This window comes from Cyprinus carpio, chromosome B17 (assembly GCF_018340385.1).
Source record: "Cyprinus carpio isolate SPL01 chromosome B17, ASM1834038v1, whole genome shotgun sequence".
Lineage (NCBI taxonomy): Eukaryota > Metazoa > Chordata > Actinopteri > Cypriniformes > Cyprinidae > Cyprinus > Cyprinus carpio.
In genome coordinates this window covers 16,094,974-16,105,785 of record NC_056613.1, presented here as the reverse complement: position 1 = coordinate 16,105,785, position 10,812 = coordinate 16,094,974, and the positions used below count along the sequence as shown (strand labels likewise).

General features: G+C 36.0%; 1 protein-coding gene across 1 annotated transcript; it reads left to right on the top strand.

Moving 5' to 3' along the window:
- Positions 1-1,454: 1,454 nt before the first annotated feature.
- pkdccb (protein kinase domain containing, cytoplasmic b) lies at positions 1,455-7,406 on the top strand. Its single transcript, XM_042742506.1, has 7 exons — positions 1,455-2,114; positions 2,260-2,376; positions 3,478-3,749; positions 4,005-4,084; positions 4,174-4,281; positions 4,865-5,041; positions 6,009-7,406. Exons 1-7 carry the CDS (start codon positions 1,542-1,544, stop codon positions 6,110-6,112), a joined length of 1,431 nt encoding a protein of 476 aa, XP_042598440.1. The 5' UTR covers positions 1,455-1,541; the 3' UTR covers positions 6,113-7,406.
- Positions 7,407-10,812: the final 3,406 nt, after the last annotated feature.

Here is a 10,812-nt window from a genome sequence, read left to right as displayed (position 1 = left end):
AACTACTTTAACAAACATCAGTATGTTTTGAGATTTACACCTTCTCTTGCGCCTTGAAATGAATGCGAGTCTTTGTGACGAAATCTGATCTCAGAGGAGATGCATGTTAATTGTAAACTGTGTTTCAAATGACATCTTCTGGCAGGATCACCTGTGGTAACTTACAGGTGTGAATTTGAATTCTGTTTTTAGTGACATGTTCTGTTTGGATTGTGTTTGGAATGACATATGTGTGAATCAGACCAACTCATATGTTAAATAAAATACTTTTACATTAGAAAAACAGCATCCTGACATAAAGAGGTAAGCTCGCATTGCAGTTTTTAATAAACTGAAAGCCATTAACCCTCTATTGCAACATCGTATTTCTGACCATTTCCTTCACTTTGCAAGCATATTCTAATTTGTTAGTGAATAAAAACATTTTAAAACCTTTACAGTCAAATAAATTATGTTTATGGTACGAGGAATTGCTTAAATATGATATCAACTTGAAACATGTTTTTATATAGCCTAGTCTCTCTGCCACCGTTGGGGGGTTTTCACATATTTTAAGATTTGAGATAATGAGAATTTTACATTATCCATTATTAAAGCATTTACATAGTTTTCAAGAGTTAGACAGAACAATCTATTGCATCATGCTATCAAGCGTTTGTTTCATGGCTATTTTTTTAAGTCATTTCTTTCCATTGTCCTACAATGCTGCCTCCAGACAACATTTTTTATGTTTTTTTTTTTTTTTGTTTGTTTTTTAAATACTTAGTTACACGGCGCTATTTAATAATTACTGTAGCTAATTCTTATTACGTACGAGCGTTACGTGTGAACTTCTAGCAGGAACAAAACAACTCTTTGGCGCCGTCTTGCGACTGTAATAAAACTGTTCTGAAAGGACAATATTTATTTTAGTATATTAATGGTTGCAGAAAAAAAAATGAAACTTTTGCTCTGAAAGGACAATATTTATTTTTGTATGTTGATTTTTTTTGGATATTTAAATTAACTTTGTTGTGATGGTAAACAGTAGCCTAGATTATTTATAACAACATATAGGCTACATTAATATTTAACGTACTCTGTGCTGAGATGGAATATTTTTCTTTGTGAAAGCTTTAAGCTATCAGGATAATAAAACCATTTCAACTCAAGTAATCAATGTTTCATTTCAGTGTGTTTTATTTATGTATTAAGCTAGATACAGTCAGGCTGTTTAAGCGTGGGCCTGATCATCTTGTCAGGGATTTGCGATAATGACCGCCTGAATGTATGTTATCCTTTACATACATTCTTCAAGAGGGCAATGATATGGTAAAAGCACATATAGTCTCTTTTGGTTGTGTGTCAATCGAAGTTGCATTGTGTGGGAGGTGATTATTTGGCCATGAGCAGTAAGACACGCCCAAGGGGCGTTACCACAGCTCACAATTACTACACTATTACAGTGCGCACGTTTTGTGCGTGTCAGAGAGAAGTATGACCGAAGAGAATGTGTCGGAGTTGGACAGCAAAAACTCAGAAAGGACCTACATGAACTTACCATGACTTTCTCAAGGAATCCCTTTTGCTCTTTTTTACTTCTTGCTTTGTTGTTTTTGTCTTTAACAGTTATTTTGAAAAACTGGCACTTTGGTCTCCAGGAGAACAAACCTTTTGGTGATGCTGGCCGCCCAGATGGTCTAACGCCAGCGCGGGACAGATTGCTCCAACAACTTAAGGAAAGACAACAAGAACTTGAGCTCTTGGACATCACTTTTGATAATAAACAAGGCTTTATGGATCCAAGTTTCTCCACAAATGACAGTGCAGTCTATATAAATGGGAAATTAAGTTCGGACAACCCAGTAACTGCTAAAACTGATATTGGCTGTGAAGAACTTAGTGGCATCAAAGCTGTTGACTTTCTCGGTTCAGGTTACACTAAAACAGTGTTAAAAGCAGCATTACCGCAAGGATTATTTGTGGCACTGAAATCCATAAACCATCAAGGTACTGACATGAGATTGTGCATGGAAGATTTTCAAGATTCCCAAGGCTGTAATGAGCTAGTATCTTTCAAACTGAGGAAGGAGATTGTGTTATTGCAGAGACTGCAGCACCCCAATATTGTAGAGGTAAGAAAAACACCCTTATGCAATAACTTGGACTCACTCTCCAGGTTGTGCTGTGGTTATGTAATAAATAAGATATGCAAAAGCTGAAATGTCACAGGTTGCATTTGCACCAGTTTATCCACTAAACTGGTTGTGTTCATTCCAGCTGAAAGGTCAATGTCAGGACAGCGCTCTGGTTGGTGGCATCACAGCAGTTCTGGAGCAGGGGATACCACTTCAGATGATACAGCTCCTGCAGAGCCCCTGGGAAGAGCGCTTTCGGGTAAGAGCACCACCCCCAGGCCTCCTGTGGAGTGTTAATCAGAGATTCCCCACCCACAGTCCCCCCACAGGGCATACCTGAGGTGGGGGTGGATGAAATTCTCTGGCTTGGGTGGATTAACTGGAGCCCCATCTCCATACCAACTGATCCTGATCAAATAGTACCGAGGGACAGATGTCTGTCTCAGATGTCCTTCCTTTTACTTTTCTTTACCCTGATAATTTCTCGGCACTGTTTGAGGGAGCGGGTGATACCAAGTTTCACGAGGCGAGAGTATTTTCTTTCATGTTCACTTTGGTATACAAGAAGCAGGTGTTGACACTCTGCACCTTTGATTTTTGATGATGACAAATGTGTTTAAGCTAAAGGGCTGTAATCGAGTGACTCGTCTCTTTGACATTCTTGCCTTCTCTGAAACACGTGGCCAAGAGTTATTCAAAAGGTGTTTGGTTTCATCCTCCTCTGTTTTCGAAGAGCTGTAGCTATGCTGTCTTTAAGGGTATATCCAAAGGTGACTTAATACCTTTGCTGTGCTCTCCTGTTTTAAAACATATCATAAGGAAGTAAACAAAAAAAATTATGGATATGGTGAAAACTAGTTAGCAAAAGTTTATATTAACAAATTTACATAATTTAGGTTATGCATATAGAAAGATCAACATACTTTATTGATGCCTGAGGGGAAAGATTTTGGTATAAAACAATACATAAACCATGAGTGTACAAAATCAATACTATTTACACGGCAAAAATGTTTTCCACTTCTTGAGTAAAACAAGTAAGACAAATGCGCTTGTATTAAAGAAACATTCTATAAAAATAAACTTTATGTATTTTGTTGTTTCTCAAGTAAATGTATCTTGTTTTAAGAGATTTTAGATATTTTTAATGAAAAGCATGCCTGGAAGACTGCAAAAATAGTAGTATAGTAATTAGTAGTATTAGTACTATTAGTAGTATTAGTATATTAGAGGCTGTCACTAATGATTATTTTGGTAATTGGTCGATTATTCTAATGATTAATTGAGTAATCGGTTATTTTTTGTGGTAATAAAAATAGACCTAAGCAAACAAGTAACTATTGATTGTGTTTGTGCACAGGTCTGTCTTGGTTTAGTGCAGCTTCTTCAATATCTGTCTCACTCACCGCTGGGTTCAGTAGCCCTGCTGGATTTCCAGCCTCGACAGTTTGTTATGGTGTCAGGAGAACTCAAATTAACGGACTTGGATGATGCAAGTATTCAAGAACCGGCCTGTCAAGAGGACTCAGACTGCCTGCTGCAGTTTCCCCTCCGCAACTTCACCCTCCGATGCTCCTTCTCTAGAACCTGCGAGGGCTTGAACGAGATGAGGAACCTCTACAATGCCTACAGGTGAGCACTTCCCACATTCCACCTTTATTGTCTGAGCCAGATAATAAAATAGTTGTCGTACAAGAGTCTGGCATGGTCGGTGCGGGGAGTTTAATGGGAGCTTCTCCCCTCCTGTGCCTGTTGTGATTAATTATCCCCCCCGTTGTGTGTCAGGGCATCAGTTGTAGCATATTGATCTTGCAAAGTGAATCGATTCTCTGCTATTCTTGGCCAAGTTTCGGATGAATTATATGAATTCGTTATTTTCCTCCCCAGGTATTTTTTCACCTACCTACTGCCTCATCAAGCTCCCCCACTGCTGAAACCTCTTATTCACCAAATAATGAACTCCACAGGTGAGTTTTTCAGTGAAATTCATCTTGATGAACTCTGTAACTCTTGAAGTGATTGTATAATAAAAGCTTAATTTATGTTCTTGTCACAGGAGAGTTAAAGCAAAGCATTAACGAAACCCTGGTCGCCTTTGAAGAGGTTTTGCATATGTACAAATCTGGGCTGCACCTGGAGAATTTGCCCCCATCAATAACCAGAGGTAATTCGTTGATTTTAATGATGAATTATACTTCTTAACTTCAACTCCCATTACATGCACATTCAATCATAACTACAACGAAAAGCATTCCAGATATACGCAGTGCTCTCAGCGTGATGTGTCTCCGACTGCACCTTTAAGAAGATGTACTTCAGTCATAAAACCTGTGTAACTCAATCCATCTTCAAGGGCAAGTTTTGTAGCCCGAAAGACTCTCTCACTCCCTCCCTGTGAGCTTTGACACCCATAAATCAATCACACTGCCACAATAAAGCTGCACAGAGGCATTTAAACAGCCAAGCATTGTAAAAAAAAATATTAAAATCTTATGTCCAAACGCGTTCACAACAACTCTCGTAGAAAGTTTCCACACATTCCCCTCTATTTTGAGATTTTGGCAGAGCCACCGCTGCCTTTTGTTGTCCTCACATGTGCACGCACACATTTAGTAACATGAGATTCTGCCACCTCTACTGTGAGTCTTCTCTGAGTCTCTGAACATGGTAATATTTTACAGATGGGTGTTGCAACAGTGTTGAGAGGATCCTGGAATAGTTTTGATGCAGTTTTCCTGTTTGTGCAGATTATGCTGTCCTGAAAGGAATGAGGAGTGTTGCAAATATGGAATACAGATGCTGGCCGTCATACAAGCAGCAGGGCTGCGTGCTGTCTGTGCACAGTGCCAGAGAGGCCGCGCTCATCTGCAGTTCTCATCCACAGTGCACAAGCTTCTCTCTCAGTAGTGAAAAAACATGGACAGGTCAGTGTTTGCTTTGGATTCTTTGATTCCATTTACATCATTAGCAGCTTTTACAAAATAATCAAGTTTTGTTCTTTGGCGTAAAAAAGTGACAAAAAAGGTAACATATTTTATAAAACCAAAAACAAGTGTTTTTTATTTGTATGATTTAATAGATAAATATGAATTATGAATTAAATATGAATTAATAGATTAAAAAGCCATATTTAATTCAAAACAGATCCCAAAACCCAGCAGAAAAAAAATTATCACTATTGTATTTTCATCATGTCTTTCAGTAAAATATCTAAAAATGCTTAACAAGATACCTATTTTGTAAAACATTTTTGAAAGATTGTGTATAATATTTTAATAGTTTCATATTTTGAATATTTTTCCTTTTCCTTAATATTCTTTTGTTTTATGAATAACCTTCATTTAGTTTTGTTAGATTTATGTAAAACCATAAATCTAACCTACCACATTTTGTTAGATTTGTTTAAAACAATGTTTCATTAAAAAAAAAAAAGAAAATTAATTAAAAAAAAAGAAAAAGAAAACTTTCAGATAATGTACATTGAAAAATTATACATTAAAAAAATTCATTTAAAAAAATAATAGTTTTTAAAGCATTATCCTTACCATTATCCTGATGAACTTCATTTAAATATATACTCTGAATGCAGTTCATATCTTTTCAATATTCTTCTCAAGTAAACCAAAAGTAATGATTAATGTAATGATTTTCTGAGAAAGAATGTGATTTATATGGAAAATGGTAGCAATAAATCCTCAGAACTGCCTTGCTTTGTCAAAACACAGCACAGAAACCTCTGAAACATCAAATAAATATCTGTCTGATGAGCAGGCCTTCAATAAAGCGGCTACTGCCTCTGTTCAGCATTATAAATCTTCTCAATGCATGACTGTTGTGTCTGTTTGGAAAAGGCTGTGTCTAACCCAAGGCTCTCTTTGCCTTTACTTGCAGGTCGACTTCTTGCCTCTTTCAGAAGTGGCTTCAGCCATCTGGTTCCAGATGTGAACTCAGCAGTGTACATGAGGAGGGTTAAAGCCTCGGGAGCAGTGCTTTGAGAAAGCCAGAGAAACTGAGGGGGAAGGGGACAATTTTGAGACAAATGAATGTGTTATATTTATAGGCATCTTACTGAATGGCTGTTTGATCTTCCTGCCAATCCTACATGCTGCCAAGGAGCGGTTAAAAGGATTTCCCTTCAGGTATAATTAACCTGAAGAAAAAAAAATCAGCAAGAAAAATACAGCTTTTTAACTGTTCCTCCTGTCTTACGTTCACATGGCACGGTCCACTGCAAGGACATTGAGCCTATTTTTCACTGGCTGATGCCTGCAGGAGGAAAAAGAAAACAAGCTCTTTCACAGATTTACTTTGATGTTAATGAGGCCAGAAGTTTGCAGCATTTTGCTGGATGCCAGTATGTGCCGAGAACCATGTCAATAGGCGGAAAAGTGCTGAAACCACAAAAGCGCAGGAATGTGGTGAGCGCCATTGTCCTTTCTGCATTAACTGATAGAAAGCTAGATATATCAGAAGAATGCCAGACTTCATCCCATGGGTGTGTCCGTTTTCTTGTTCTTTCAAAGAAAGAGATTTGAATGTTATTTGTGTGTATATGTTCGTTCTCCGTTCTGTGTTTTATTTTAATACTTTTTTTTAAAAAAATACAAACTAAGTAATAAAAGAATTTTTTTCACAGTTTGTCTCTGTGTTTCATTACTAAGCACAGTTTATTTAGCACATCAGCGAAAAGTCACTTTAACAGAAACCTTGCTGCATTAACTACATCACATTACCATCTGAATGTTATCAGTGCTTTCTGTTAATTCACTTTTCAGGTGTGAAATCAACTGTCGGTCTTTCCATTCTCCTCTGCTTGCATTTTACCAGCTATTTCTGAGGAGACCTCCAAGCACAAAGTTTACACAAAACCTTTCCACCGCATACCAATAAATCACTTGGAGGGTCATTATAGTTGAATTGTTACATGTAAATGCAGCTTGTTTGAGGCCCCTTTCTCATGGAGGAGCCCCAAAACAAAGGAGCATTAAGAACAATTAAAGTAAATCTGCTGTTAGCACACGAATGGGGCTGCCATCTGCCCTAGTTAGGGGTTTCCATTCATGACTACATAGATATGCCCAGATAAGCCCAGCTATGGTTTCAGGGGCAGGGAATGTTTAGGTGGAAGCCATTGTCCCTCTTGCATTGCCCTGGAGCTCCTTGGGTTTGGCCACTGATAAGGTCTTATGCAATTATTTAACATTATCTGAAAAACTTGACATGACTTAATGCAGAGTAGTAGTTAAAGAATTATCCAAGCATTTAAATCATGTGATCGTGATGTGATTCACGGGTCAGTGACAATATGGTCACGGGTTTTTTTTTTTTTTTTTTTGGGGGGGGGTTAATATGCAGTTGATACAAAATGATTAAAATACACTTATTTTACTATTTAGGGGACATAAAACATGTCAGGGTGGTACAACTTTCCTGATATAATGAAGAAAAAAGACTAGTTAAAATGATGAATTTATTGAAAATAAAACCTCATTAAGTGGTCTGATTTAATCTTTAAGTAAAATTAACTACAAAATGTGTATATATTTTAACAAAACTTCTTTATTTCTTATTACTGTAATATTTCAAAGTCATGTGGTGTGACTAATGTGTGGGGAAAAAACCCCATAAAAAAACAGGAAATGATATCATAGGACCCTGCAGACCCTCATGACTATGTGTCAAGGTTAATAAATCTTGGATATAATTTTACTTTTTAATGACAACAAATGGTTAGTTTGCGTTGTATGATGTCAGTCTGCAAAAATTAATAATAATGATTAATTAGATTATATATACTCACTCACATTAAGATAAAAATGTATTTTTCAGTTCATCATCATGTGACATTTAAAATTTTAACCTTTTTGTAAATGTTTTTCAATGCTATATGAAATCAACACAAATACAAAGAATACATTTTTTTTTTAAACTTGGCACATGTGTTTTTAACTAGATTTTTAAAAGATTTTTTCCTTTAATTTCTTGTGGAAACACTTATTTGTCACTGACCCTTACAGTGATGCCACTACACTTATTTTGTGGCTTCCAGTGTGCTTTTAAAGTGGAAAAAAATACAACGGTCATCAAATGGGGTTTGAAACCTTTCATCCCACAATTACATTTCTGGATTCTGCTGTGTTTTTCTTGGCTTGCACTTTGACACAGTAATGGCAGACATGACTTGTAGCTGTTTTTTTCTCACAAATCTATGCATCACAGCACACAGATGGAAACACTACAGTGTTTAAAACACACTCTAGGTTTTTTGAAAAGCGCTACATATGTTTTACAATGTCAAGAATGAAAGAACATGTTGGCAACTTGTGGCTGTTTTCTTTTTTCTCTCTCTCTATTTGTGTTGGCTCTTGAATCTCAGTCTGAATCACAGTTGCATCGCCCACACCCCAGTATTACAGTACATTTCTGCTGTTTGTTTTTTGGGTAAGGATACATAGAGATTCCTGTCGTCCTTACCTCCCAGTGTCTCATATATGGGGCTCTGTGCCTCTGTGGTTTTAACTGACAGCGTTGAAGTGGATTGGTATTGCACCGTGCTCTTTCCCTGCCATTTTGTTTCTTTAGTTTCCTGTTTCACTCAACTTATTTCTATCACTCTTATTCATGACCTCCATCTGGAAAGGATATGTAGCCCAAAAGCAAGCCAGAGCTTGTGGTTTAAAAATATGTTGCATTTGTGTGCGTAAAGCTGTGAGGAACTCCAAGAGATCTCTATGGAGGATTCAGTTCTCTGACTTTTGTGTAGATTGACTCTGCTAATACATGCAGGATAAGCTTCAGCAGTACCAGTTTTGAGAGCATAATTAAAGTCCTTTTAAAGCAGTTCACTCAAGCATTTTGGTTCTGCCTCTGGGCAGCTATTTTCTGTAATAGGTTTACAAATACAGCTCCTGTCTACTTCAGTCTGAATGGTCAAGACCATTCTAACAACATTTGAATCTGAAATAAGCAATAAAATCTGTTATCGATGGTATCATTTATCTTCTTTACACTTGTGAAAAAGAAGCTCACTTGAAGGTGTTCTTGTCATGTAACTTCAAATCTTAAAAGTATATTTTTAAAACTCTACTTGCAGATAATGGAATTCTAATAAAATAAAAGGCCACTTAAGGGGTTAGATTCTAAACTTGTAGAAACTAATACAATAAATATTGTTTTGTTCTTTAAATAAGTACAAATACAGAACACTAAAAAGGGGTTTTAAATATAAAAAAGAGAGCATTTAAAAATAAAATAATACTTTTTATTACTTTAGCAAAACATCATCAGAACATATTTTTGTTAGCTATGATAGTAATTAAATGTAGTGTGTTACTCATTACATTTAAAGTGAATATATATTTAAAAGTACTAATTTTCAACTTCATTATTAAAAAATGTAATTACAAATACAAGTTTTAATAGAAATGACATTAAATTAGCTTACTATTAAATGCTTGTCAGTGTATTCGGCAGTACACTTTAACCACATTTCAAAGACAATAGAATTATGAAGGTAAATATAAAAATGGACTTAATTCCTACTTAAGTTGTTCAAAGAAGTGTTCAATAAATCACATTTAATATACATTAAACTATAATGCATTTTCTTTTAATTGGAATTAACATATATATAAGTATATTCTTTTAAAGTATATTATTTCCATAATAAATTTTTTAAAGTATAGTTTTTCATACTGGTCCAGTTAGTACTACCATATGAAATGGTTTCTAATTCTAGTAGCATTTAGATCTGTTTCCCCGATCAGATTCAACACAACAAATGAGATGAGACAAGAAAGTTGTTGTCATATGAAGGTCACAGTTTCATGAAAGCATTTACTGGATGTAGAATTTGTTAACAGGTTTCTCATTCTCATTCTTTCTCATTCTTTTGTTTGCCCTCTCGAGCATGTCAAATTCAGAAATACATCAAAGTCTTGAGATGTCTGCTCGTACTCCCACATGAAGTGCTTCATGTGCTTTTTGTTTGAAGCTAACGCCCCCTCCTCCTCCTCTCTGCCCTCCTGTAATGCCTTTAAGTCATGCCACAGTTAAGGGTCATCCATCATAGTGGGTCCACCAGGTCTTCTTTCCACTGTTGTGGATTGACACATAGCTTCTGTAAATCATTCTCGGTCTGGCTGGCCTGAAGATGCTGGCAGAGAGCTGGAGGCTCTGGTTCTGGTGCTGGGCCAGCTGCTGGAGAAATCAAAGCTGGGAAGCCTTTTGTTTCCGAGGGCCTTCTAACCTCGTGCCTGTTTTACAGTTTCTCAGGGGACTAGAACATGTTTACTTGATTGTTTTGACATCTACAGAGATTTATTTGAGATAAATCACCACTGAAGTTGTTTTTAGTTTAATCCATATATAATATCTGAGAAAACTACTACATTTTATTATTAATAATATTTATTGATTATTGTAGTTTCTTCAGCCTGATTGGTCTTACAACTAAAATGTTCGATAACAGCTATGACAAATATTTGTTTTTAATAAAGTGTTTTAATAAGCGTTTATAAGTTTTATCTGGATCAAAATGTATAAAACAATAATAATAAAACAATTTAATGATGATTAATAAGGTTTTAACCAAATCAAATAGTTCAGCAGCAGCTATGACAAAATAAATATGTATTCTTAAAATAAAGAATAACGTTTTAACTGAACCAAAAATTCAGTGGCAGTCATGACAAAA

Bases quoted from the DNA above. Each gene is read 5' to 3' on its own strand.
- pkdccb (XM_042742506.1), top strand. From the start codon at position 1,542: ATGACTTTCTCAAGGAATCCCTTTTGCTCTTTTTTACTTCTTGCTTTG. The intron at 3,750-4,004 runs GTGAGCACTTCC...TTTCCTCCCCAG, and splicing joins AACCTCTACAATGCCTACAG to GTATTTTTTCACCTACCTAC. The intron at 4,282-4,864 runs GTAATTCGTTGA...CTGTTTGTGCAG, and splicing joins GCCCCCATCAATAACCAGAG to ATTATGCTGTCCTGAAAGGA.